We start from the raw sequence: 26,004 nt of genomic DNA, 5'->3' as shown, positions 1-26,004 counted from the left end.
ACCTCACACATAGCAAACACTCAAAAGAAACTTGTGAAATGAAGTGAGTAATCCCAAAAGCTCATTTCAACCTTTCACCTTTGACCTTTGATACAATAATGATTAACCAGTGAAATGCTCCAAAGGCAGGCAGCCAGAGATAGGTAGATAGGAGGGGCCATTGGAAACTAGCATCCAGATAATCAGCCTTGGAAAACTGAATGTCTGTGTGTATATCTGGTTACTCACAACAACCAAACACAACAACAACAAGGATGGCAACCGGCCCGGAGACCAGAAACCTGGCATTTTAATTTAATAACTTTTATACTTCCTTGATTATTGTATGCTTAACATAAATAATGTCTACTTGTAACATTTGTATTACCTTTAAACACTTAATCAATTAGTATTTAAGAAATCATTCCTGTGCAGTAAAAAAGAAGCTGGTCTTTTTTTTTAAACAATTTAAATTTTTATTGATTTTGTTTACATAATAAGGAATCAGCAACTACAGTAGTTGCCACTTTAAGTGACCACAGGAAAACAAAATATATAATTATTTTACATGCTTATATTACAATTTTATAAATTTCACTACAGCATACCCATGTTTTGCTATAAACAGTATTCCTTTGGCCATATCGGTTTTATGTCAAGAGATCATGTTTGTTTCTTACCAATTTTTATCAGTCTGTTAATGTTTTGAAATCAAAAATTTTTAGAAAAGTTACTGAATGCAATTTCATTATAAATAGTACATGTATATACTCTTCGTGTGCAGTTTCAAAACTTGGCAAGATGTGATTACAGACCACGGTCTGATATGGAGAAGGAAAGGGTGCTGGGATGTAAATGAGGAAGAAGAACCAAAACTCAGTACAAGGTTAATAAAAAGGAGCTAAAACTTAAGAACAAAAAGTATATTAATGAACTGGGAAGATATTAGTCACCCAAAGTGAATTTAAAATCCAAAGTTTGAAATGTCTTTTGTGTTGACAAGCATCTGAAAAAATGATTGGGGAGGAAATAATCAACAAGACCGTGAGTGATCTGTAAATAGAATCCATGTGGCATGTGAATTAATTATTGTCCTTTCTTTTTGGCCACATTGTTGGGTTTTGGTTTACTGTATTATCACATTAGGTGCTGACAGAGAACCACACTGCTAGCTCATTTCCAACATGTGGCCCAGGGTTACTAAGAGAAAAAAAAAAAGAAACTCTGTTATATTTTAAGACGGAGCTAAAGCTCTTGGGCCCAATTTATTCCTGAAGTCACCCTGAGAACATTGCGCTGTGTTTTGCTGGAACAGAATCAGGACCTTTTGCATTGATGTGACGGGGCAATGACGAACGTCAGGCTAAGAATGGGAATCTATCCCCATGGGTTTCCTCCCACCCCACCTCATTTCCTCTCCCTTCCGTTCTCTCTTGGACATATTTTCACACACATATCATCCCAAGTTAACCTAAGGCACTTTGCTGGGGAGATGAAAGAATGAGGCAGTAATACACAAAGAGCTCTTACAGTCCCAAAAAGCAGTTTTGCCTGTATGTGACAAAAAAGCACCACGTCGAGAACTGTTTTCTAGTAGTTATTTACAAAAACAAGACAAAAATTAGTAATAAGCTTTACAGGTAGCTGTTAAATGGATTAATCTGTGTGATTTTAAAAAATAGTATTGTCATTATCATATTAGACCTATGCCAGAGACCATTTTAACCCCTGCCTGTGGGAGAGGATGCTGCTTTCTCCGGGGCCTTGTGGACACGGCTCCAGGCACCACGCATCCTGTCCATGATGGCATTGCTGGCATTTCTCCACCGTAAAGGTATGAACGCTGGGGCCAGCCCTTTGTTTAATCATCTGCATGTCGTATATTGTAGCTAAGTATTTACAGATGACAAAACTAAACAAATAGTGTTTGAACTACAATAGTGAAAGAAGGAAGAATGTTTTAATAATCCCCCCAAATTGTAGGTAACATTTTCTCTGCAGAGTACATGAATGGGAGATTTCAAAGCAGTCTTTGGGGATAGCATTCCAAAGCTCCTCTCTCTTTCCCTTTGTGACATCTGATCTTATCTGAACGTAGAAAGGTTAACGATTTTCAAAAACCTCAATCTCTCTTTCTGATACTACCTCCTGATCCTCCAAAAAGGTTTCTAATGTCACAAAAATACACTAGCTAAACTGCTTTTACATTGTCCAACCAACGGTGTGACACCATGAATAAAAAAGTTCTTTCGAAGGCTTTTATTTTTAAATTTTAAATTGAGTCATTTAAACTTTATTTAAAAATTCCATTTTACAGTGACACCATTTTCCTTTCTATCAGATTCACATTAATTTAAAAAATAAACTTCTTTAATAGGAATTCAGAGTGAGCTCAGCTTAAACGGAAGTGGGGCACGAGTATACCGGAAGCTATCAGGAGCTGCGCTGAAGTGCTGATTGTAAAACAGGAAGTGCTTTCACGCTGAGGCTTTCTTAATTCTCACTGCTCATCTTCTCCTGATGTAAACAGCTCACAGAATGTCATGTGTCACTGTGAGTGTTGAGAAGAATCACTCTTACATTCTTACATTGTTTTGTGCAAGCACACAGTTGTTTTGTTTTGGCAAATGCCTCATTGTTTTAATGACTTCTGTCCAGAATAGAGAACATGGCATTAAGTGAATATGCCTTCTTTTAAGATGAGCTGTATTTATTACTGGAACGGAAGTTGTCATATCCGTGATCATTAGCTTTGAACTTCAAGCACGACTGCTTTTCCTCCAAGGACTGTTTTTCTTCAAATGACTGGCACCAGCAGCATAAGCATGACTGTACAAAGTAAAGGAACTCGTTATACCAGTGACACCAGTGACACAGGGGTGACTCTTCCTACTTTCTAGGGTTCTGACTTTCTTGGCATGATCAGGAGTTCTCGGCCTCTTTCCATGCTCTCTTATTTTTCCCTTTAACAATATATAATCGTGTAAGTCGTGTCTGGTAACTTTTTAAACTAGAAAATACAGAGAAAAAATGTCTATCATGAAAACTCATCTTTTCATTAAGTTTAAAGGGGAAAGCCACTTAGGGCTTGATATTTACTCTTGATTACTCGAGAAATTCTCATAATATTTGATAAATACATACCTCAAGACGTTTTCCTATGCAAATAGAAATATCACACACATCAATACACACGACTGTGTATGTGCATGTTTGTAGAAGTGTGTGTACAATTTATTTTAATAAAACTGGGCTGTGTGTACTATTCCATAGCCTGCTTTTTCTCACCTGATGGTGTCATAAACATCTTCCCATGTCAATGAACTTAATATTACATTGCCGGTTTTTGTCAGCAACATGTTATGCTCATGTGCCTTTTCAATATTGTCACACAATAAACTTATAGAGTATATAAATGTCTCAGTTCCATTCAACCAAATTTCTTTTCTTGGATTTTTTTTAAATCCAAAACTTTGTTCCTACTGTTTGCTTTCTGAGAATCTCTATGTCTAAGAAAGTGGAAGGTCCATTGTTTTCTGTTCTATTAAATGAGGGAGTTGAACTTGATGAATGTTCTATTCTAACTCTGTGATCCATGAGTCTATGAGCGGGCAAAGGATTTAAGACCAATTTAGTTTTACAAGGAAGCTTAGTTCTTTCCAGGAACGAACTACCAGGGACAAATGGATCATGTCCATATCAGGGAAGGGGACCATTTCATTCATGTTAGGTTGTTGAAGGAAGGAAGGAATGGATGGATGGATGGCACAACGCAAGCAACCAAATCAAGAATAATGACACATATTCCACATCAAGTAGCGCATCTGGGCTATACAGGAAGGTGGGAAAGAGGAGGTAAAACCTGAATTAAATGTCTTCACTTGACTTGCTATTCTCATGTCCAGATGAATATTGCAACTGACTGAGTTATAATCCAAACCATGCTGCACAGTCCAAAACCTACCAAAAAATGGCAACGGTGCATTTAATTCATGTTTAGCTCTTATTTGATCAGATGATATCTGTCAGACATTAATGCACGTACTTTTTGCTAATTTTCTGAGCATTTCTATGAGTACCACTGATCAGTTGAGGCGGTAAGGAGTAGGTGACGAGGATTTACAGGCAGAAATCAAGTACAGTGATTGAAATAGAACTCATATTTAAAAAAAAATCATCTGTGATGTAATGCAAGGGAAAGCTGTAAAACAATTCACTAAATCTCTTTAGATAGAAGTATGAATAGTTTAGAAAGGTTATATTTGGTGCTAGGCCAAAAAGAGCTTTTTATTTTGAAATACTCCTACCTTAAAGCAGTTTTTGAATCTTTTGCTCACCAAATATAGAGCTATAGGATTAATGCAGGAATTCAGGGAAGCCATGTTAATGCCGATGTAGTCCAACACCAACAAAAAGCTGCAAAAAATGACCCAAAACATGTCTGTGAATAATATGCTGCTTTATGCATGTATTCCTGACAGACCGCTGAAGAAAACTTCACAGACTTTTGTGAAGAAAAGAAATTATCCATATACATAGTTTATGGCTTTATCACTGCTCTTTGCTAAGGATGACTCCTCTCTCTGTCTCTCTCCCTGTCTCTCTCTGCCATCATGCCCCTCCGCCCATGCCCAAATTCTCTCTTTTACAATAAAATCTCATTTGGAAGTACTGAGCTGGCTGCGAAGAAGGCTTTGCAAAGTGCCAAGGAGAATCGGAGCTGATCTTTCCAACTGGGGCGCCCGCTCATCATTTTAACTGCTCTGCCTCTCCATTCCCCGTGTTCTCACAAGTCCCCTTGACTCTTTCCTCTACAATAGGTGTGAAGATAAAAAACGGGAATCTTAATTGCTCCCTAAGGGCTGGCAAAATGGTCCTCTCTCTGCCTATGAAAGGGATCGATGAGAAAAACCTGCTGAATGGCATTTACCTACAAAACTCTGGCTATTTTCCCTTTCTTACCTCAAAAGTTCACATCTATTAGGATCATTCTGATCGTAAAGAGTGAGCTTCAAGATCCTGCTGAGGTGAAGGGGAAGCCAGCATAGAGCAAAGACAAGGACCAGGCAAAAGACTGTTTTGGCCACTTCCCGTCTCTGAAATAAAACCATAGTAAGAGACTAAATAGATCGTTCAGATAATCACAGCGGTCTCTCTTCCCAAACAGAGCCTTTAATATTGTTTACAAAAAGTCAGTGGTGTTTGTAAAAATCCTGAACACTGAGCTTTAAGTTGAATAGTTAATATGAATTAGAACCAAAATGACTACAGATTCACCTTGAAAAAGTAATGGCTCTTTCTAGATCTTTTTATTTATTTATTTATTTTTTTAAAGATTTTATTTATTTATTTGAGAGAGAGAGAATGAGAGATAGAGAGCACGAGAGGGAAGAGGGTCAGAGGGAGAAGCAGACTCCCCGCCGAGCAGGGAGCCTGATGTGGGACTCGATCCCGGGACTCCAGGATCATGACCTGGGCCGAAAGCAGTTGCTTAACCAACTGAGCCACCCAGGCTCCCTCTAGATCCTTTTAGATTATGTAGAATAGAGTATCTCTAGATAGATATTCAAAAATACCAGAAGCAAGAAAAAGGAAATATGCTCTCGTGTATAATAATTTTAGTTTTTCTTATTCATAATCGTCATTGTAATCGTGGGTCAGCACATATTTCTGTTCTCTTACCTGCTTTAGGTGGTCATTTAGAGCAATCTGCATGCCACTCTTCTTTCTCAACATTTCACAGGTCATCAGGGTATAAAAAAAGGCAGTGATGGCCAATGGCAAGCAGAAATAGAAACTAAATAGCCACCAATCTTTATGTGTCTTGTAAAACTATGGAGAAAAGAGAATTATATGATTAACATTCCCTCTGTAAAAAAAAAATCTTATATGCCAAATACTAAATTAAAAAAAAAAAACAGCCAACATACTCATCAAGGAATAATTATCTTCTAGAGTAGATCCATTTCATAAAGGCTATATAGAATCTTTCAGGCTACATCTACTGAACAAATAATTAAATACTTACACTAAACGAAACAAACTTTCCCTAAAGAGCATTTTAACTCTCTAAGGCAGTGTGCTGTAATTATGCACAAAAATTTAAGCAATTGGGCAAAATTAAAAATATATGGTATTCCAAATATGTTTGCCTTCACATGAGCAAATTATCCTTAATGCATTTGTGCAAAATACCACATCTGAATATGTGAGGACATCCTTGTGTTTAAGGGAAGCTTTCACTCTTTAACAAACCTGTTTTCTGGAAAAAAAATCGATGTGGAAAGGTCTATACAAACCATTTTGCTAAGAAATGTATAAATCTAACTTACCAATTGGAAAATCAAAGCTGCTTATGACTTATGCCTTTTCTCTTATTCTATTTCTGCTCTTTTTTCTTTGTTCTTAAACTGTTGCTCCAGATATATCTTGTTGGAGCAGAATTTATGTAATCTATGCAGTACTTTTCCCTTTTAACTGAGAGGAAACAAGAATTCAGCAATCTTATTCTCAATTTCACATTGATGTCCCTCTTAATTCTTTTCATTACCATGATACATGCAATCCCTAAAGTTGTGCATGGTCTTCTTATATGTAAAACAGAAAATAATCCTGGGTGACACCTGGACCAAGTACACTAACTCCTCTTGACCCATTCTGGTGGGAAGAGTTTTTTACACTTAAATTAAGATCTGCCTACAAATACCAATGTTGCCATGTCCCCCCTATTTCCTGATTCAACGTTCTTGAATAAAGGGCCAAGATGAAAAATTCTTTGCAATGGCGGCTCTCCCTTTAGAGAGAGGACAGGCTTGCCTTTCAGAATCCATCCACATCAGGGCATCTTCTACTTGATAATTCACTGAAACATCCACTCCCTCTGATGACCGCTGTGTTGTCTTATGCAAAACATGCAGTACTTGTCAGTCCTTCTGGGGGAGTTGAGTAGAGAAGCTATAAATTCAGATCGATTCTCTCATGTGAACTTGGTTTATCTGTATCCATGGGCACTGGGGAATTCTTGCACAGTAGTGACCTAGCTTCCTGCAGCATGGGTCATTATTCACCCTTTGCCCCACAGTCCTGGGGCTTACACTCTTAATTTATGCCAAGGACAGTCATCAATCAATAGCTTCCCGAGAAGGGAGGATCAGGGGGGAACGTAGCTAAATATGTATAAGGCAAGAACAGAAAGGAAAGAAAAAGATAAAATTCACCTGCATGAAGGCTGTTTTCTGAGTAGGAGGAAGCAAGCAGATTCGCAGGTAACGTCCTTTGTAGTCAAATGTTATCATATCAAAACCCACAGCTTCAGGGACAGCCAGAACCACGGAGACCACCCAAATTAAAACAATTTCTACTGCTGTCCATTTCGGAACCCCGATTCCTTTAATTCGACTCCAAGAGGCAACGGCTCGATATCTGAAGAACAAAACAGAATTATCTGTCAAGCTGGCAGAGCCTGTTTTATTGAAGTACATAGTTTATTTTCTAAGTAACACAGCAATCACTCGTATAGTGTTCAGGATATAACTGGCTTAAATATACGCTCTTACCTGTCAATACTTAGGGCACATAGACTCAACACAGTGATGCCCACGGAGGCCTTCTGTATGAAAGGCACCAGCTTACACATCTCAACTCCAAAGGGCCAGTCCTCAGCAAGCAGCTGCATTGTGAAGACATGAAGGTCTGTTAGGGAGATAGCCACATAGTGCCCTCTGAACCGCATTACTTAGTGGACCATAATTAACATACAGAGTAAGATAAGCAATTCCAGTTCTTATTCTTTTCCTCATGGACTACCCCTTTGAAAAGCACCAGTGTTCGATATATGGATCAGGAGCGTGGTTGGGAATAAAGAAAATGCAGCCAGTTCATGAGAATTTGTTATGCATACACAGTAGCTCAGGCTCAGGATCACTACCATGGGGCCAACTGGGGTCAGTCGTGTAAGTTCCCCTTAGAAAACGGAGCCTGCTGCCCTGCAAACAGCTCTTACACAGTCAGGGAGTCTCTCACATGCTCAGGTCATGGCCAAACCAAAATACAGACGATAAACGGTAATAACAGATAATAAACGTTCCTCAGCTGGGGAGACTAGTCTGCTCCTACGGAGAACAGTGTGTGCATTTGTATACTTATTCTTTACTGTAGTCAACTTGACGACGGCCCAATAACTCAGCGGGAATAGTTACTCACTGCTCCTTGAACGCCCCAGGCACACTCCTGCCTTCGGGCTTTACTCTAGGTGTCTCCCTATTCTGGAAGGCTCTTTCCCCACAGATCCACTTGGTGAACTCCCCTGCCTCCTTCAGGTTTTGCTCAAAGCTAATCTTTTGAACATGAGCTACTTTAACCACATTATTAGTACAGTACCCGGCCAGGCTCCCATCTCTCTTACCCTGCTCCACTTTCCTTTTTATGTATAGCACTTATCAACAATTATTGCATGTATTATAACGTTTACCTGTTTGTTTTATTTCATTTTTGCTCTCTGGAATCCCTGGAGTATAAGACAGAATAAGGCCTATGCAACTGCCTAATGTAGTTCCTGCCACGTAGCGGATGCTTAATATTCAAACCCCTAAAATATATAGGCACCGGCTCTACAATGAGCAAAAAGACAGAGTTCTTGCTATTATACATATATTTCTCTTCGTCTGACTTCAGACTATGCAACCATCTGTTGTTAAGCTCAGTTATTTTCTTTCCTGGGACAACTGGGTGTGCCCCACACTGGTTAATGAATCACTTTAGGTAAACATCTGGATTGAGTGTTCAGGAGGTTTTGAAAATAAAGTTTTTCAAATTGATGTTTTTAAAAAATGTGTTTTTTTTTAAAGATTTTATTTATTTGAGAGAGAGAGAATGAGAGACAGAGAGCACGAGAGGGAAGAGGGTCAGAGGGAGAAGCAGACTCCCCGCTGAGCAGGGAGCCCGATGCGGGACTTGATCCCGGGACTCCAGGATCATGACCTGAGCTGAAGGCAGTCGCCTAACCAACTGAACCACTCAGGCACCCTTAAAAAATGTTTTAAAGAATAATCTTCCCAAAGTGAAAACTATTTTGAAACACAATTGAGTCTTTCCGTCCTTTCACTAGTGAGGGTCCTTTGTGGATTTGTCAAGCTGAATGATTGTTTTATAATGGCACCAAAGGCTGAACTGTGTCTAGTATGAATATGACTTGGAGCCCCAGCATGAGATCAATTTCATTTCTAAGTTACACTGACATGTAGGCCAGATGTTGGCAAACTTACCACAGATATGCTTAATCTAGGGTCCTGGAAATCGACAGGGCCAGGCAGAGGGTGGAGGGAGCCAGGTGTAGGAAAGTCATTGGTATGTCAGTAATAGAGAGTGGCGAGGTATGGGGCAAATCCTAGCTAAAAAGAGAAGCTGCCAAAAACCATGACATGATTTTTGCCAAGAAATAAACAAAACAAAACAAAACAAAACAAAAAACTTCTTGATTTTAGTCAAAAAAGTTAGAATTTTTATATAAAACCTCATAATTATAAAAGGTGTCAATTAACTCATATTTTTAAAAAACACTGTCATATAATATTGTCTTAACAAAAATATATCTGTGGGTCTGACTAGTCTCTACTTGTGACTTCTAGATTAATCAATTGATTCAGAATTCTGTTCATTCATTCATTCATTCATTCAATAAGCACTTATTGAGCTTTCAATATATGCCAGACACCATTCTGAGTACAGGATGCATATCAATAAACCAGGCAAACTTCCTGCTCTCATAAAACTTATAATCTAATGAGGGAGGTACATTAAAAAAAACAAACAAATATTCAATATGGTGTCACACAGGTATAATCATCATATGAAGAAAGTATGGTGGGATTTTAAGTAATTTCTTGATAGGTTTCTCAGCAAGGTCTTTCTGAAGCGGCAACATGTAAGGGACCAGACTAAAATAAGAAAGTAAGCCATGCAGAGAGCATTCTGGACAAAGGAAAGAGCAAGTGCAAAGGTCCTGGGGTAAAAATAAGTAAATAAGCTTAGTGGGCTGAAAGGACAGGAAGAAGGCTATCAAGGCTATAGTGGCTAGGAGATGAAGTTCTAGAAGGAGGAGTTGGACTAATTTTTTAAGGGAATACATTGCAAGCTTTTCAACAGGGAAATGGCACAGTCTTGTTTATGTTTTTAAAAAGATCACTGTGGCTGCTCAATGTGGAATAGAATGTCGGGTCAAGCTGGAGCTTGTGGTGACCGGGGGCTGAATAGAACAGGTTATTATAGATGAAATATATTTTGAAGGTAGAGCCAGCAGGACTTGTTATGGGTTGGATATAAGATATGTGGAGTCAGGACATTTTAAGAGGTTTGTCATATGAATGGTGGAACCATTTACTGAAATGGGGGAAGACTCAGGATACCTCAGGTCTGAACCAACTATGAACTGCCAATTGCCCTTGGAAACATAAGACTAAAAAGTTTCCAACCAGTTCCAAGGACTCCACCAGACCGGCTTGCTATAAATTAACCAGACAATATTCTTTCTAACAATTCTGATTATCCTTAGATGAATTGGGGGAAAAAAAAGAAAGGAAAAAAACTGACACTTATATGGCACTTGTGATGGGTTAGGCATTATTCTAAGCACTTTACACATATAATATCACTGAAATCTCCAAAGGAATCCTGTAAGATAGTACTATTGGTGCACATTTTATAGAGAAGAAAACTGAGGCACTTAGGGGTTTATTAACATGCTGTGTTGGTTTTCAGTATGTCCACAAATTCTCGGCTACTCCTCCCTTCAAAGGGTGAAGCCTCATTTCCCTTCCCTCGGAGATGTGGGTTGGCTTTAATAATTTGCTTTTAGTGAACAGAAAGTAGCCAAAGGGATGAGGTGTGATGTCTGAGACTAGTTCACAAAAGGCCTGTGGCTTCTTCCTTGCAGTCTGGTGGATCCCTCATTCTCGGGGAGACCAGCTGCCATATCAAGAGGGCACTCAAGCCCCTTTATGGACAGGCCACCACGGTGAGGAACTAGGACTTCCTGAAAATGACTGGCACCAATGTGTCTGGTGTATGAATGAGAGAATCCTCCAGCTTTAGGCAAATCTTCAGAAAACTGCAGCACTTGGGAAATATCTTAACTGCACCCTCATGAGAGAGAGACGCTGAGCCAGAACCACCCACTCTGGTTCCTGAATTCTAGACCCACAGACAAAGTGTGAGATAATAGATGTGTATTGTTTCAAGCCGCTAAGTTTCGAGGTTATTTGCTTTACCTCATTAGACAAGTAATATACTTGGCCTTGGTTTACTTGGTTTATTACTGATATGGTTACTTGTCCTTGTAACTTGGTTTATTACTCACTTAAGTAACAGATCCACATTTGAACCCATACGGTCTGATTCTAGAGTCTATACAGTGTTTTGCAGAAACTGACCATAGAAAAAAAAAGATGGTTTAGACTTAAATCAATATTAGTATTTGTAAACCCATAGCTATGTGTCAATGGTAAAATATCTAGATGGAGAATAAAATATCTCTTAACCATCTAGCTATTTTATTTCTTTAGAATATTTTTATTTTTTTTAATTAAAAAATGTTTTAAAGATTTTATTTATTTATTTGACACAGAAAGAGAGAGAGAAAGAGAGTGAAAGAGCACAAGCAGGGGGAGCAGCAGAGGGAGAGGGAGAAGCAGGCTCCCCACTGAGCAGGGAGCCCAACGTGGGGCTCGGGCTCGATCCCAGGACTCTGGGATCATGACCTGAGCCAAAGGCAGACGCTTAACCGACTGAGCCACCCAGGCGCCCTCACCTAGCTATTTTATTCATATAATATCCAAAACTTAGGAAATTTTCAAATATCTTGTTTCAAATCATATCCAAATATGCAAATATTAGTATCACATAGGTACAGCCATCAGATGAATCAAGATGAATGAGTGTTCAGGCCACTGAAGGGAAAGAAGTCTGGCCAATGGAAATGAGCTCTGCACTGAATCCCGGCCCTGTTTTGAGGTTACTATTGTTTTTGGCTCAACCTAGAAATTGGATGATTGCTCTTCATACCACTGGGAGGCCTGCAGCCCAACCTCTGACCCAAGTTATCACAGGGCACAGGGAAACACAAACTGAAAATTGTAACTATTCTCTGCAAGTTCAACATAGAGATAGTCAGAAACCTAATCATAACTGAAGGATTACAATTTTCTAATCTACCCTTCCAAAGGGAAAGGAACTGAGAACTAGGGAGTATTAATTAACCTTCATCAGCTTTTAGCTTTTCAGACTTTCAATTCAGGCCTGAATGCTGCTGGTGCTGAGAGGCCACAAAAGATGAGAGACAAAGTGCAGGCTGTCACTTCTATTGTTTCGTAATGAGAAGGGTGACTTTGGCAACCCCTGCCTCTCTCCAATCAGAAGGCCTTGTGGAGATGCTGAGAAGCCACACACCCAGTCACAGAAACCAGGCCCACTACTGATGCTCATCTTGGTCTTAATGCCTTCCAGTAAGTCTTGGGAAGCTTAGTGCTGGGAGCTTATTTAAAATGCAAAGACACCAACCTCTTGTTTAGAGGTAAACAAAACTCTGAGTGAAGGTGAGAGAAAAGCTACTTAAGTTTAAAAACAAAAATCACTCTCAACCAAAATGCCATCTTTACATTTTGGTGAAACAATGTTCTTAGAGATTTTTATGATAACTGGAAATTAATTATTTCACTATTTGTTGACAAAAATTATGACATCCTACACCTAATTTGAAGTCCAACAATATAGCTTTCTTTTTTGTTGGGGAAATTGATGTTCTTTATTGCAAGAGGAAGCAATTTTAACTCTAAACCCAGCAATAATACACTCTTATTTCTTATGCTTAGTTTTTTTTGTTTTTTTTTTTTTGAGACTTTACCCCATTCAATTAGAAAACCTAAGGGCAAGATCTGAATACCGGACACAAATCAAGCACATAATCAAACAGGTCTCCCTAATTGCAAAGTCAATGTTAGAGTTCTGTATTGTTTACAGGTCCCTGTCACATGAATTAAATTTTTAGCCCTTGCTTAAAATTAAGTTTGAATACATATTACCTACCATTTATTAAATGTGAGCCAGTTCGAAAATACTCCCATTAACTGTTACTGGTTTTCACATCATGGTGGCTCATCCAAAGAAGAGCTTTTGTTACGGTTAGGTCCTATAGCAATGTGGTGTCCATTTGACAAATGAGAGCCCACGCTTGTGCTGATCCCTTTCCCTACAGCTTATACCCTGCTTCTCTAGAACATTTCTTTTGTATGTATGAATAAAAACAAATAATCAACACTAGATTTAAAAAAAGACGTGATCATACTGATTATAAGGTTTCTACTCAAAGATGACCATGAGTTCATTACTTTATGTTGGAATAGCTGTTTGAGAAAGATAAAAGGCCATAGCATCCAAATACATTATTTTTATATTACATTTAAAAATTATTTTTTTAAAGATTTTATTTATTGATTTGAGGGAGAGAGAATGAGAGAGAGAGAGCACATGAGAAGGGGGAGGGTCAGAGGGAGAAGAAGACTCCCTGCAGAGCAGGGAGCCCGATGCAGGACTCAATCCAGGGACTCCAGGATCATGACCTGAGCCAAAGGCAGTCGCTTAACCAACTGAGCCACCCAGGCACCCTAAAAATTATTTTTTTATTATGGAGTTTTTTTCTTAATTTCTAAAAGGATAAATTGCTTGAACAGGAGATAAATATCCTTTCTTTATAAGTATTGTTGAGTCCTACAAAGTCTCTCCAACTGGGGGATTTACATTTTTCATTTCTCTTTTTAATTAAAAATTACACTCTTGAGAAATTAAATGGAAAAAAACCCCAGTTAATACATACCAGTGTTAATGCCCAAAGGAATCAAGCCCCATAAAGTCAGGAAATTCGAAAGTTAACGGTCCCGCACTAATAAATGTTCAATCGCCTCATTAACCATATATATACTATTTCCTTTTTCTATTTTTTTTTTACTTAAGACTATATACTGAGCTTTAACTGTTTATTGCGTTTCAGAATATTCTGTAACATTTATAATGTCCAGCATAGTGCCTGGCACCCACAGTGGTCATTCATTAAAAGCTTGTTAATTAGCAGTGAATGAGCACGTGGAGGGATGAAAAAGAATGAATGCGATCGTAAGGCAGAAATCTTGTGATTAAAATTTTTGTCATAAACTTTCAGTTCTCACATTTGAAGCAAATTCTTTAGAGAACGGAGATGGCTATGCATTTATTTTTTTGTATCATCTAGTTCATGCCCTTCCTTCCTCCTTCCAGATCAGGTCTTCCTGACACATGAAGCCAGGGTCCTGAGGGATAGAGAGTGACGGCTGGCTCTTCTCTTTTTGGAGTTCTGCCTTCCAAGCAGGCTAGAAAAGGTGAAAAGCAAAAATTCCTCTCCGTCCTCTCCTACTCAAAGCTGCCAGGGAAATGACTGACATAAAACAAACCTACTGTTTCTCACCATCTCATGAGACCCTACGAGGAGCGTGAGTTGTAAATTCGGTGGAGATGGATGCCCTAAGAATGGAGATGCTGTAGGAGATGATCGTTTCAGAGGCTGGGTGAGCCACGTATTAACAACAACCAGGGTTACTTGGCCAGATTGCTGTGATGAGCTGTGAACATTTCCTTTAAATGGCTGGTATTATAGAAATGTTTTTACAATAAGAGTCAAGAGAGGTAAAGAATGGAACAGTTGTGTTTCACAACTTTGGGAAAGGGTGTATTCTTCTGTTTTATCTCTGTTTCCTGGAGCAGATAAGAGTTTTTCCTGCATTTGAACTGGCTTTTTAAAGGTAGAGCACCCTCATTCAGGGATTTCCATTTCTTTTTAAAATCACATATAGGGACAGAATTTAAAGTAAGCTGATGGTCAAGTACATAGAAAATATTTTTTTGACATACGGTGTACCTGTGCCCTTAGAGACACGTATCAATTACAAGTTCCATCCTGTATCCATTAAAACACACTTAATCACTTAAGGATTAGGTCGTGTGAATTAGAAATATGTGGTCAGAAATAATGCCAGCTTATCCCCCCCAGGGTGACACTGAAACAGAGTGCCCCCTGGAGTTGTGTGAGACAGAGACTCTGTCTCCGGGAATCTGTTGCAGGCACACCCCAAAACAAGGGGTGTTTCCTGCTCTGGAAACATTCCTATGACTTGCTGAAATGGAATGATGACTCCATGAAGATGAATTAAGTTTCTTGAAACAAAATCTCCAGGAGAAGCAAAGAGAGAAGAAAATCAAAAATAAATGTCTTAGGAGAAATTTAAGTTCACTTTAAATATATTTTCCTACTAGTGTTACAATGAAATCTATTTCCAAGTCTATAACAGGCCAATGAAATCTATTTCCAAGCCTATAACAGTCAATAACAACTCTCCTATTATCTGAACTTAAAAACATATCCATAATTTGTGCTTAAAAACTCACTGACACATTAAATATTCTGAAGAATTCAACAAATAGCATTAAGAAATGCTCTTTCCAAACCTAGCATATTAGTAGATTCACTTATCTGAACTGTATCCTCTAAGATCACTATGACACCTGAAGAAGCACGAATTACAACTCGATGGTCTCATGGCTCAGAAAGAGACTTGCAAACTTTGTGAAGTCCACAAACCTTATTAAATCATTTCACGTCTTAAACCGAATTCTATCCAGACACTATCTTAGGGGACACTGGTAAGTTACAATGAGAAGACATTTGATTACTCTGGAATCTAAAAGCCCTTTATAATAATTTGAAAACACTGAGTGAGGGGGGAAGAAGATATGTACAATGTAAACATCCAGAGAATAATTTTCCTCCTTTCTGGAAACTACAATGGAGCTAAAGAGTTAAGAAGTAGAGAGAGGACACAAGTCAGGGGGCCCGGGTATGGCTGAGAGTCTTGGGGCCAGAGAACGGCGGAGAATTGTGTCAGTCCACTTTGCTAATACATTTCTGACTCAAGCACGAGCCTCTTTCTCTCTTGTACCACCACACTTTGGCTGTTTTCTTATTCGTTTACATTTTCACCAGAGAGTCTACAGGAAAAGAGCAATAATCAGTCTCTAAGATAAAAGCACTGGGAAGAACCGAAGTCTAAAATGAGAGAACTTGTTGGCTAAGGTATACCCAATACACCACACTCGGCTATTTCCAAAACATAATCAACCTCGTCTTAACTCTGTAAAGTCTTGAAAGAGAATGTTTCACATCATAAATTACATCTTGAATCTTATTTCAACTCAGGCTCTATCTGTCAACACCCTTTAAAGCACTTAATCATTTATTAGCGTTTGGCATGTTTCTCTAAAACTAATCAACTATAGCATATTAGCCACACAGAGATAACCTTATATGGTTTTTCTTTGAGAAAAGAAGAACATGGCTCCCCAGCCTTGAAACAACAGGGTTTTGGCTCTGTCATCCTCTTGTATAGCTATGGAAATATCTTCAATCTTGACCAACTCATTTAAAGTGAGTAAAGAAAAGATGTAAACCTTTGATAGATAAGCCTTCGTGTATTAAAAGAAACATTGCCTTGATATTTTAAGAGGCTTGGATCTATGGAGTGACCAAGTGGCAGATCAAAGGCAAATACAAGAAGTACGGTAAAGTTAACCTAGGGAACTTTCATTGCCCAAGGCCAAGAGTTTGCCAATCATTTTGTCACAGGAATCCACGTGTGGAGCAATGGATTGGGAATATGAAATCTCGAGTTTCTGGGTTATTTGAATTATGCTATTGACCTATTATTTAATTATGACTAATGTCCTCATATAAGAACAGGAGCAAACTTCCCCCTTTTTTCATCTGAGCAGTTATAAAAAATATGATTAGAAGAGTCCACTGTCCTTACATTTTATGCATAACATCTTTTGTCAACAAGCATCTGTCTGGTATTGACTGTTGCAGGCACTATGCTAGGTGGGTGTTGGGGTATTAGTTTTATTTGTTAGTTGATTCTAGGTCATTCAGAACTAATAGTCTAACTCTTGATTAGTACTTTTAATAAAAAGCTTATACTTTAAATGTGTTGAACTGGTGCTCCTTAAATTTTCTTTGCGTTAAGTAAATGAATCTCAAGGTATCTAGGTTCTGTTTTAGGTTCAAAGAACCTCTGCTACTAGAACATCTCTAAATATTACTAAAATTTCAGCAAAATAGCTCAGTTACTTAACTGGGGATGGGAAGAGTGTTATTATCTTGGAAGAAATCAGACTCCCTATCCAATGATACTTTTACTTCATGTATTGTTCTATGTGCATAAACCCCCACTTATTGACCAGAAAATTATAATTTCAAAAGTTAAATTTGATGGTGTTCAATTGACTTTGACTTCTAACTGTGAAACTAGTCAATTACACACAAACTTGTTAAGTACTAGAAGTAGTCTAAGACTGGAAGTGAGAAAGGTAAGTTTGTTCAGAAATACAGTGTCACAAGCAGGAAATGTCTGATTACCTGTCAAGGTCACTTCACTCAAAACTCATTTGTGGATTCAGTGAAGCAATTCCACATTTTTACATGCCAGCATTTAAATGTTAGGTGTACCCTACTTTAACTAGTTAAATATTAAAGATCAGCGATTTTGCCTATCAGAGTTACGAAGGCAGGCCCTTTGCTTCTAATAGTAGACTACAAAATCTTAACAGCAAAGCCATCCAATGGCACTCCACCATCACTGGACAGCTGATTAAATGTGGATCTTTATCAAACTAATGTTCTTATCGGTTACTGTCTTGCAGTTCACAGGCAGATTTGTTTGCAAATGCAGTTTGCTTACACATTAAGGAAGTTGTATTTGAGAATTAACTGTATTAACTCAGTTACCCATGCAAATATAGCACAGAGTGAAACTGTTAAGTAAAATCCAGAGATAACTTAAAAACTTATTATTTGCTCAAGAATTTTTAATTGCTTGAAAAGTTAAAAGAAGTTAAATAAATTTTAGCTTCAACTTGCAACCAAGCTTTGTTAAATACCACTGCTAAACCAAACCAAGCCAAACCAACCAACCAGCTAACCAACCAACCAACCAACATAAAACCTTCACAGCATCCAGAAGCATGCCTAGCTCTTTTTGCTTTTTACACAGGTTTGACAACTTTGATATTGGTGCTACTACAACTTAGTAGTTAGGTAGGTTCTCATAGGCAACAGACATTTAGGTTACCGCATTCATTGCAGTCTATACAGGAAGGACACAATTAGCTTGTGAATGAGGAGAGATTCATCCTCACGACAGATACTTATAAATCCTGGCTTTTAGTTCAAGTATAGATATGGACCATGCACATGTTGGCATGGTGATCTGTGTATGTATTAGAGATAAGCATTAATACATGTATATCTGTATGGAGAAGTTACATAAAATAGTGATTCAAACTAAGAGGACCATAATAACTTTGGGGCACAATATAGAAATATCTATCAAAATCACAAATGCATATATCCTTTGGTTCAGGAATTCTAGTTTAAAAATTTACCCTTCAGATATAGTCACACATGTGTGCAAAGCCATTTGTATGAATATATTATTTGTAGTCACGTTTATAATGGCAAAAGCTGAAAAAAAAACCCAAAATGTTCATTCTTATTCATACACACACACATTCTAGTAACATTTATTCTTTGCTTACTATGTGCCAGGCACTGTGCCAAATGATATTCACCTGTCCGTTTATGTATGTTTATATGTGTTAAATATACATATATACTTTTAAATGTCCTCTTTGAATGGCTGCATTTTTCATTTTCACCTGGACAGCCTGACGTATCGTAGCATGTTAGAGCCCTAGCATGTGCTGCTGAGAAGGGTAAGCCAGGCTCTTCTTTTCAGCATATTTAGGTGAATATGTGAAGCACTGCAACAGCTTCTCTCTGCTGGGTGTCTTAAGACACCGCTCTGGACTTTGTCTCAGGATTTCCTCTCCGACACAAGAGACCTGGTGAAAGGACTGACTCTACCAGGGAGTTTCCATAGACCCAGTGCCTTGAGGGAGTCAAGGCAGAACAGATCTATAGCCTGAGGTTTGTCAGCATCTCACAGCAGACCCTCCCTGTGAAGTTCTGTCTCAATTTCCAGCAGTAGCAACGACTATGACATTTTGGGGTTTGCCAACTTTTTTGAACACTGGATTTACTCAATTCCAGATTAATGTAATAGATTCACACTGACGTTTCTGGTCCTTCGGGTGTGCCAACAGATGGGATGGGTGGGTTCTATGAACCCCTCAGAATTTTGTGAATGTTGTGTGTGTGTGTGTGTGTGTGTGTGTGTGTGTATGATAAGAACGAAAATTTGTTTGTTTTATATATAGATACATAAAGTTAATATGCCATATTAATTATAATATATATATAAATTTTATGTAGTATATACAACAAACTGGATTCTGAAAGAGAATTGTAAAACCCCACAGAAACAAAATGAGAAACCACTGGTTTAGAGATTCAAGTCTCCCACTTTAGGATAAATTGAAATGGCACTCATAATTCACTTAAGTTACTTTGTGTTAAGTATCATGCCTGACTATGCTGAAATTCTAAATGCATTTTTAAAAACTTACTTACATGTTATCACAGTTCTTTAGGGGAATAAGTGGCTTTTAACTAGTCTGATTTGGGTGTTTGGTAAATAAAGCTTCTAGAATAACAGTGATATTATCCATATTATATATTGCAGAACATCTGAAGAGGATTTCAGGAGATAGAAATCTTCAAATGGGGGTGCCTGGGGGGCTCAGACGGTTAAGAGTCTGCCTTCGGCTTAGGTCATGATCCCAGTGTTCTGGGATCGAGCCCCGCATTGGGCTCCCTGGCCAGTGGGGAGTCTGCTTCTCTCTGCCTCTCTGCCCCTCTCCCCCTGCCCCTCTCCCCACTCATGCTCTCTCTCAAATAAATAAATAAATCTTGAAAAAAAAAGAAGTCTTCAAATGACTCAGATTAGAATTGAAAACATTTGCCAAGTATCTTATTGTGTGTTAGTGTATCATATAATTCCACCAGTGCACTCAAATGAAGTTCTAACAATACTCCATGTGGGAGAAGGGCACGCTGGGTCTGAGTTCACTCAGTGCAGAGGGACAGGGAGGACCACAGTTTCTAGGACCAGATGGATGCATTGGAGCTCTAGTTTCATCACTATCCAGTGGTGTGACATTGGGCAAGTTACTTCTTCACCTCTCCAACACGTAGTTTTCCCATAAAACGGGGATGACATAGGATTTCTTGCAGTGATTTAGTGAAATAAACCAAGAACCTGTGCATAATAGATGGCATCCATTATTATTATATTATGCTTCAAGTGACACATGTTTATGTACACTATAAAAATAAACCAAAGGCTCCCATGTAAGATTCCATGTTGGCAAACCTGGCAATGGGACCTTATCCCTTGCGATGGATTTGTTTATGACCAACATAACTAGATGGCCAGATTTGTAATGACTCATTAGTCTGTTTACTTCAGAAGTAAAAATACAGCTTTAGCAGACTGAATGGCTTCAGGCAAAATGATGTAATTTCCTAGGCAAATCATAAAGAAAATTGAAATGAAAGTAAAAACTATGTGCCCCCCTGGGAGTCAGATATCCTCAGGTTGATCAAGTGTAATCATTTGACCAGACAGACAAAGTAAGATCGTCCTGGAAGAGCTGATTTCAACCGGCCTAGAAGCAACCCATCTACAAGAAAATGTCCTCAACCCCATCTTCCATATAGCACTTCAGCTGCTGGCTGACTTAAGAAGGTCTCAGACTGAGTTGGACATGTGGGGTTTTCTGAGACCTCCCCAGAGAGACCTTTCACAAAGTTCTCTGCAAGCCTAGCAAACCCAGATTGCAATCTCCCTTTTCAGAGGGCTCTTCTTGTGCTTATCTAAAAATTTCTCAACCCCTTGTACTCTATAGTTTCTCAAGTTAGTTTTGATGAATTGAATTGGAATCCTTTGTCAAAATTGGAATGGTAAGACTTGGTCTGTGGGACTCCCTAAAGAAGTAAGTGCGTCACTTCTGGCTCCAATAGAACTGTCACTGCATTTAAGGGACCCATTTCAGACTGTGCCTCTCCCAGGAAACCCTCAGACTTCAAAGAACCAGTTACCATACAGATTTTAGGATTTCTTCTATTTATCTACCATTTGTGGGAGTGTTTCCTTCTAGAGCCTGGCTCTTAATTTGAATTCTATTTCTAAACTTCAGAAATTGCTAAAATTCCCTTAAAGAATGGGTATTTGGGTTAGGACTTAAAGGCATGCCTTATGGTGACTCCTTCTCAACAAAGATCTTGAGTCCCGCCCCCCCCCCCCCCCCCCCCCCCGCCACCAACGATGCTTTTCTAGCCCTCCATGCCATATTTTCCCCTTGTACTGAGCCCTGGACTACCTTCAGGCAAACTCCCAAAGCCCATTCCCATTCCTTTACACTTTGGTTCTGTTCTTCTGTGTGATTTCCTATTACTGAGCATGATGGGTAAGCAGAGTTTTACATACTTGCATGGGCCTTTAAAACCTTCTGTTGGGCCTTTAAAATAGTCTGGTTCTTTCACTTAGGCTATTTTTCTTAGCACCACAAAACCCCGGTAAGTGGGCACTAACAACCTCATTGTAGGGTTGAGGAGACTGAGGCCCAGTGACGTTGGGATATGTCTAGAGTTTTAAAGCCACCTGGAGTCAAATAGTGTGGGGGTTTATGTGCAGTCCTAGCTCTCCCTGCTGTTTCCTCGGATACCTGTGGTAATCACAGTGATGTTAGCTACTGAAATCCTTAGAGACTTTGTATTGAGCCCCCTTTGGTTTGTTCACAAGGTAATTGATGAGGGTACAACTTGCACTCTGGACTTGATAGATTTGGGCTTGATTCCCACCTCCATCTCTTACTAACTGTGAGACCTTGAGCATCTTATCAGTCATCTGTAAAATGGAGAAATATTTTCTTGTGGGTTGTCAAAGGTAGTAAAGGGAAGTAACCTATCCATTTCAGTGCTTGGCCCACTGTACACCTGCAATAAAGAGTCGGTACACTACAGTCATTCACAGCAGGTGAACTGTGTTGGTGTACTCACTTGTCTGGGTCTCTTTCTTCTAGCCCATTTGTTTCCTAAAAACCCATTCCATCCCCTGAACTTCCAGGGCCCTCCCCAAAAATGCTTCCCAAGGTTAATGTGCATATGAATCACCTAGGTATCTTAAGATGCAGATACTGCTTTTCTAAGTCTGGACTGCACTTGCAGTTCTAACAGACTCTCTGGTGATATCAATCCTGCCAATCCACGGACCACACCTTTGCAGAGAGAATGGACCCGGTGAGCTGGGCTTAGGGACTAGATACTTCAGGACCAGTGGTTCTCAAGCTTTACAGTTCATCATCATCACATGAAGAGCTTGTTAAAATACAGACTACTGCGCTCCATCCCAGAGTTTCTGAATCAGCACGTCGGAGGTGAGGCCATAAAATGTCATTTCTAACAAGTTCCCCAGTGATGCTGATCCTGCTGGTCTGAGGACTACACTTGATAGAGGCTTAGCCTAAGGTTACTGAAGACGAGTAGGGAATTTATTTCCCTGGATAACTGACTTTAAAGTCTTTTTTTTTTTTTAAGATTTTATTTATTTATTTGAGAGAGAGAATGAGAGAGAGAAAGCACATGAGAGGAGGGAGGGTCACAGGGAGAAGCAGACTCCCTGCTGAGCAGGGAGCCCGATGCGGGACTCGATCCCGGGACTCCAGGATCATGACCTGAGCCGAAGGCAGTCGCTTAACCAACTGAGCCACCCAGGCGCCCCGGATAACTGACTTTAGGAGGCGATGGATCTTCTTGAGTAAGCGTCCCATCTCCCTCCTCCTAACTAGGTACCCTCCCGTCGATATTAACCCTTTACCTTGTAGACAGTGATGGGGATGTCAATGATGATGTGCAGCAGGTCTCCCAGAGCCAGGCTGGCTATCAAGATATTAGGGCCGTTTCGCATGCACTTGTTCTTGTAAATGATTCTCAGCAGTGTGGAGTTTCCGATGATGCCCAGCACGAACACCAGACAGGACACCACCGTGTTGATATACTTGAAAGTCTCCTTGATCTCGGTGGATTTTTCGCAGGGGGGAGGGGAGAAGGTGCGTGGCGGGGCTCCAGGTGTTCTCCCTGCTTTAGGCATCTGCGGCGGCGCAGAAGACCATTGCACGCTGGCGTTGTAACCCTTGGGCCAGGAAACCTCAGTGGGGGGCGTCGTTATGTCTCCGGGCCCCAGAAGTGGCAGAGTGGCCCCGGCCGGCGGGAATCCCCTCTCTTCTCCCTGGACCCCCGCCACGCCGCAGGCGAGGATCAAGGCCACCAGGGCGCGTCCGCGCCAGCTTAGCAGAGGCTGCATGCTGCTGCCTGCTCCAGTGGGCATCGGGTGGCTGCTCTGCAGCTTGGAGTCTGGAGACCAGCAAGAGAAGAAAGACAGGACGCTTGGGTCAGCTACCCCAGCCACGCCCCTGCACACCCGCTCCAGCAGAGCGCAGCCGCGCGCAAATGTAACTCAAGTTTGCGCGCCAGTGCTGAACTGGTGCGCTTGACCCTCTTGCGCCCGTCCACTGTCCCTCCCGATCCAGCTTCCCCCGTGTTTTTTTTCTCCCTGGAGTTCCCCCGAGGGATAAGTGACTCGCAGTGGGGCGGGGCATTCTGGAAGGGGTGTGCCAGGTCGAGAAGGATGAGTGTCCAAGGCAGAGCTCTGAGTTCCTTGGTGTGCCCCGAGGAAACACACACGTTCTGACTAGAGACGCGTGGGAACTGGGGAATCAAGGCAGCTAGAGGCCAAGGGCATATGCCAATCTCTGCATTTTGCTCCGCAGGGAGCGCGGATACCCGGTGTCTGAACGCCAAGACTCCTCCGGGCGAGTGAAAGCCGCTACTTCCCAGCTGCCTGCGCTCGGAATGCCCCAGAGCCCCCCGGAGTGCACCGGCTGACTCTGGCACTTCGCAACTCGTCCGACTTGGGGGAGGATCAGCATTAAGTCGGAAGCCTCTGTCCCCTCTAAGTGGCTTCTAACTCTCATGCGCTCTCCTTTACTCCAACCTCCTTTACTCCAACAACACAATTCATTGTATTCTATACATCTTTTTTTATTAGATTAAAAAATATATATATCCCCAACTACTAACCCGAGCTGAGGCCCCAGGGCAAGGTTCAATCACTGATTTTAATTCCACACCAAGCCGGAGTGTTTACCTCGCGAACCGGGAGTACCAGGCGCACAGCGACGAGCGGGGACCTCCTTCCCGGGAAGCTCTGCTCGCAGCTCGCCTGCAGCCGGCTCCGGGGGCGAGCACGCCTCCCTTCAGCCGCGGGCGGGTCTGGCTCTGACGAAACGCTGAGGGAATGCCAGAGCAAGTAGCCTCCGCAGCTTGCTCGGTCGGGGTCTTTGCTGTCCCTAGACAAGTACTTTTATTCATTCGTCCCTTCCCCATCAATCACCGCCAGACTCCTCCCGCGCCTTCCGACCGCTCTGCAACCTTTCCCCCTGGGCGATGCCTGGACAGCATCCGCAGGAGCTGCCCGCTGGAGAGGGCAGTCCCCGGCCAGGGACGCGTCCCGAGGGCCTGTTGGTTGTCGGAGTTCTGAGTTCTTCAAACGACCGGCCTAAACCAAGGGCAAGTTTTCACGCAGCCGGAGAGACGCGCGGGGGCTCCAGACCCGAACAGGGTTCTGTATTTAAGTTAACCTGGACTCTTCATGAGGAGTGTGACTTTGCTTTCCATTAGGTACCCCGCGGGGATATATGGGCCTGGTTGATTTGGGGGGCTCTGCTCTTTGCTGTTTTTGATTTGCCGGCAAATTTCAAGTCCACGTTGCTCCCAGCACAGAAGAGCACGATTCTTTCTTCTCCAGCCCTGTCACTGCCCTAGGAGAGGACTAAAATCCCTCCTTCATTTCTTCTAGCAGCTGCACTTCTCCTTTCTTTCTGCTAGTCCTCAAGTGTTTTGTCAGGCCATCTCTGGGATTTTTTTATACTGTTCAGGGATTTGATACCCAGAGGGGACATATAAATAATCAGAAAGCTGCCATTCATATTCAAGGTGGTATTTCAGCAATAAAATAAATTCTTCTTATCCATTTTTGAACTCAGTTTTTATGGGATAGAGAGAAACAATGGTGATTGGCAGTTTTACCCAAAGATTGTATAAAACAGGTCAGATTCAGGCTGCGCAGTGCACATTGGATATTACTCTGCTGTCCTCCACTCCACTAAATCCCTATTCTGTCTGTAAAATTTCATGCCCAGGAGGAACCATCCCATGCAATAATTCACCTAGAGACTAGGGGGCTCATTCTTGGCTTCACGGCCAGTTAATAGCATAGATGGGACAAGAATCTTAAGAGTTTTGTCTTCTATGCAATGTTTCCCGGGAAAGTGGAAGTAGAATGTCAATTTCTATTTAAAAAGGTGAACTTTAAGTGTGAAATATGGTCTAAAGAACATAATGAAAGCGTAAGGCTAAAGGAATGAGAAATGTGGTCTAGGGCTGTGAATGCTAATTCCAAATCAGGCTACTTTGGGCGTAGTACTTATCCTCCCTGTCTGGGAAAAAACAAGGTCAGCATTCAATTGCTTCATAGCTAAGTAAAAATATAAAGTGTCATGTGAATAAGGAATCATATAGATGCATTTGGAGTATGACTGTTTTGCTGCTTGGGATTTGCCCTTCTTACATAAGACTTCTCGTCATACATCATGCATGGAGCCCCTGCTGATGAGGCACCTTTCATTCTCCCATCTTCACCACCACCTTCATTCACATTTGGTGCACAAAGTTCTGGATGTCTAGGCACACCTCAGAGATCTTGCTGGTTCGGCTCCATACCGCTGCAATAGAGCAAATACCCCAAAAATGTTAGCCAAATGAATTTTTTAGTTTTCCAGTGCATATAAAAGTTATGTTTATACTATAGTCTATGAAGTGTGCAATAGTGTTATGTAAAAAACAAAACAAAACAAAACAGTGTATATACCCTAACT

At 40.6% G+C, this 26,004-nt stretch overlaps 1 protein-coding gene across 4 annotated transcripts; it reads right to left on the bottom strand.

Moving 5' to 3' along the window:
* Nucleotides 1-430: 430 nt before the first annotated feature.
* Nucleotides 431-24,424, bottom strand: EDNRB (endothelin receptor type B). Of its 4 annotated transcripts, none has more exons than XM_027590756.2 (8): nucleotides 24,149-24,424; nucleotides 22,887-23,422; nucleotides 7,536-7,648; nucleotides 7,197-7,401; nucleotides 5,662-5,811; nucleotides 4,942-5,075; nucleotides 4,287-4,395; nucleotides 431-2,808 (listed from the first exon to the last, which is right to left on the bottom strand). In XM_027590756.2, the coding sequence occupies exons 2-8, from the start codon at nucleotides 23,394-23,396 to the stop codon at nucleotides 2,674-2,676; spliced, it is 1,356 nt and encodes a 451-aa protein (XP_027446557.1). In that variant the 5' UTR covers nucleotides 23,397-23,422; nucleotides 24,149-24,424; the 3' UTR covers nucleotides 431-2,673. The 4 variants fall into 4 exon arrangements, with proteins under 4 accessions (XP_027446557.1, XP_027446556.1, XP_035582767.1 ...); XM_027590755.2 differs by having other exon boundaries at nucleotides 24,216-24,424; XM_035726874.1 differs by lacking the exon at nucleotides 24,149-24,424 and having other exon boundaries at nucleotides 22,887-23,610.
* Between the last annotated feature and the right edge of the window lie 1,580 nt (nucleotides 24,425-26,004).

This window comes from Zalophus californianus, chromosome 3 (assembly GCF_009762305.2).
Source record: "Zalophus californianus isolate mZalCal1 chromosome 3, mZalCal1.pri.v2, whole genome shotgun sequence".
NCBI classification, from domain to species: Eukaryota; Metazoa; Chordata; class Mammalia; order Carnivora; family Otariidae; genus Zalophus; species Zalophus californianus.
The sequence above is the reverse complement of the archived record's forward strand: the minus strand, read 5'-3'. Positions and strand labels throughout refer to the sequence as shown.

Excerpts from the sequence above, each read along its gene's own strand:
- EDNRB (XM_027590756.2), bottom strand. The coding sequence starts at position 23,396 with ATGCCCACTGGAGCAGGCAGCAGCATGCAGCCTCTGCTAAGCTGGCGC. Across the intron at positions 5,812-7,196 it reads AGAAAACAGCCTTCATGCAG|TTTTACAAGACACATAAAGA; the intron begins GTGAATTTTATC and ends TTTTCTCCATAG. Across the intron at positions 5,076-5,661 it reads TAAATGACCACCTAAAGCAG|AGACGGGAAGTGGCCAAAAC; the intron begins GTAAGAGAACAG and ends GTTTTATTTCAG.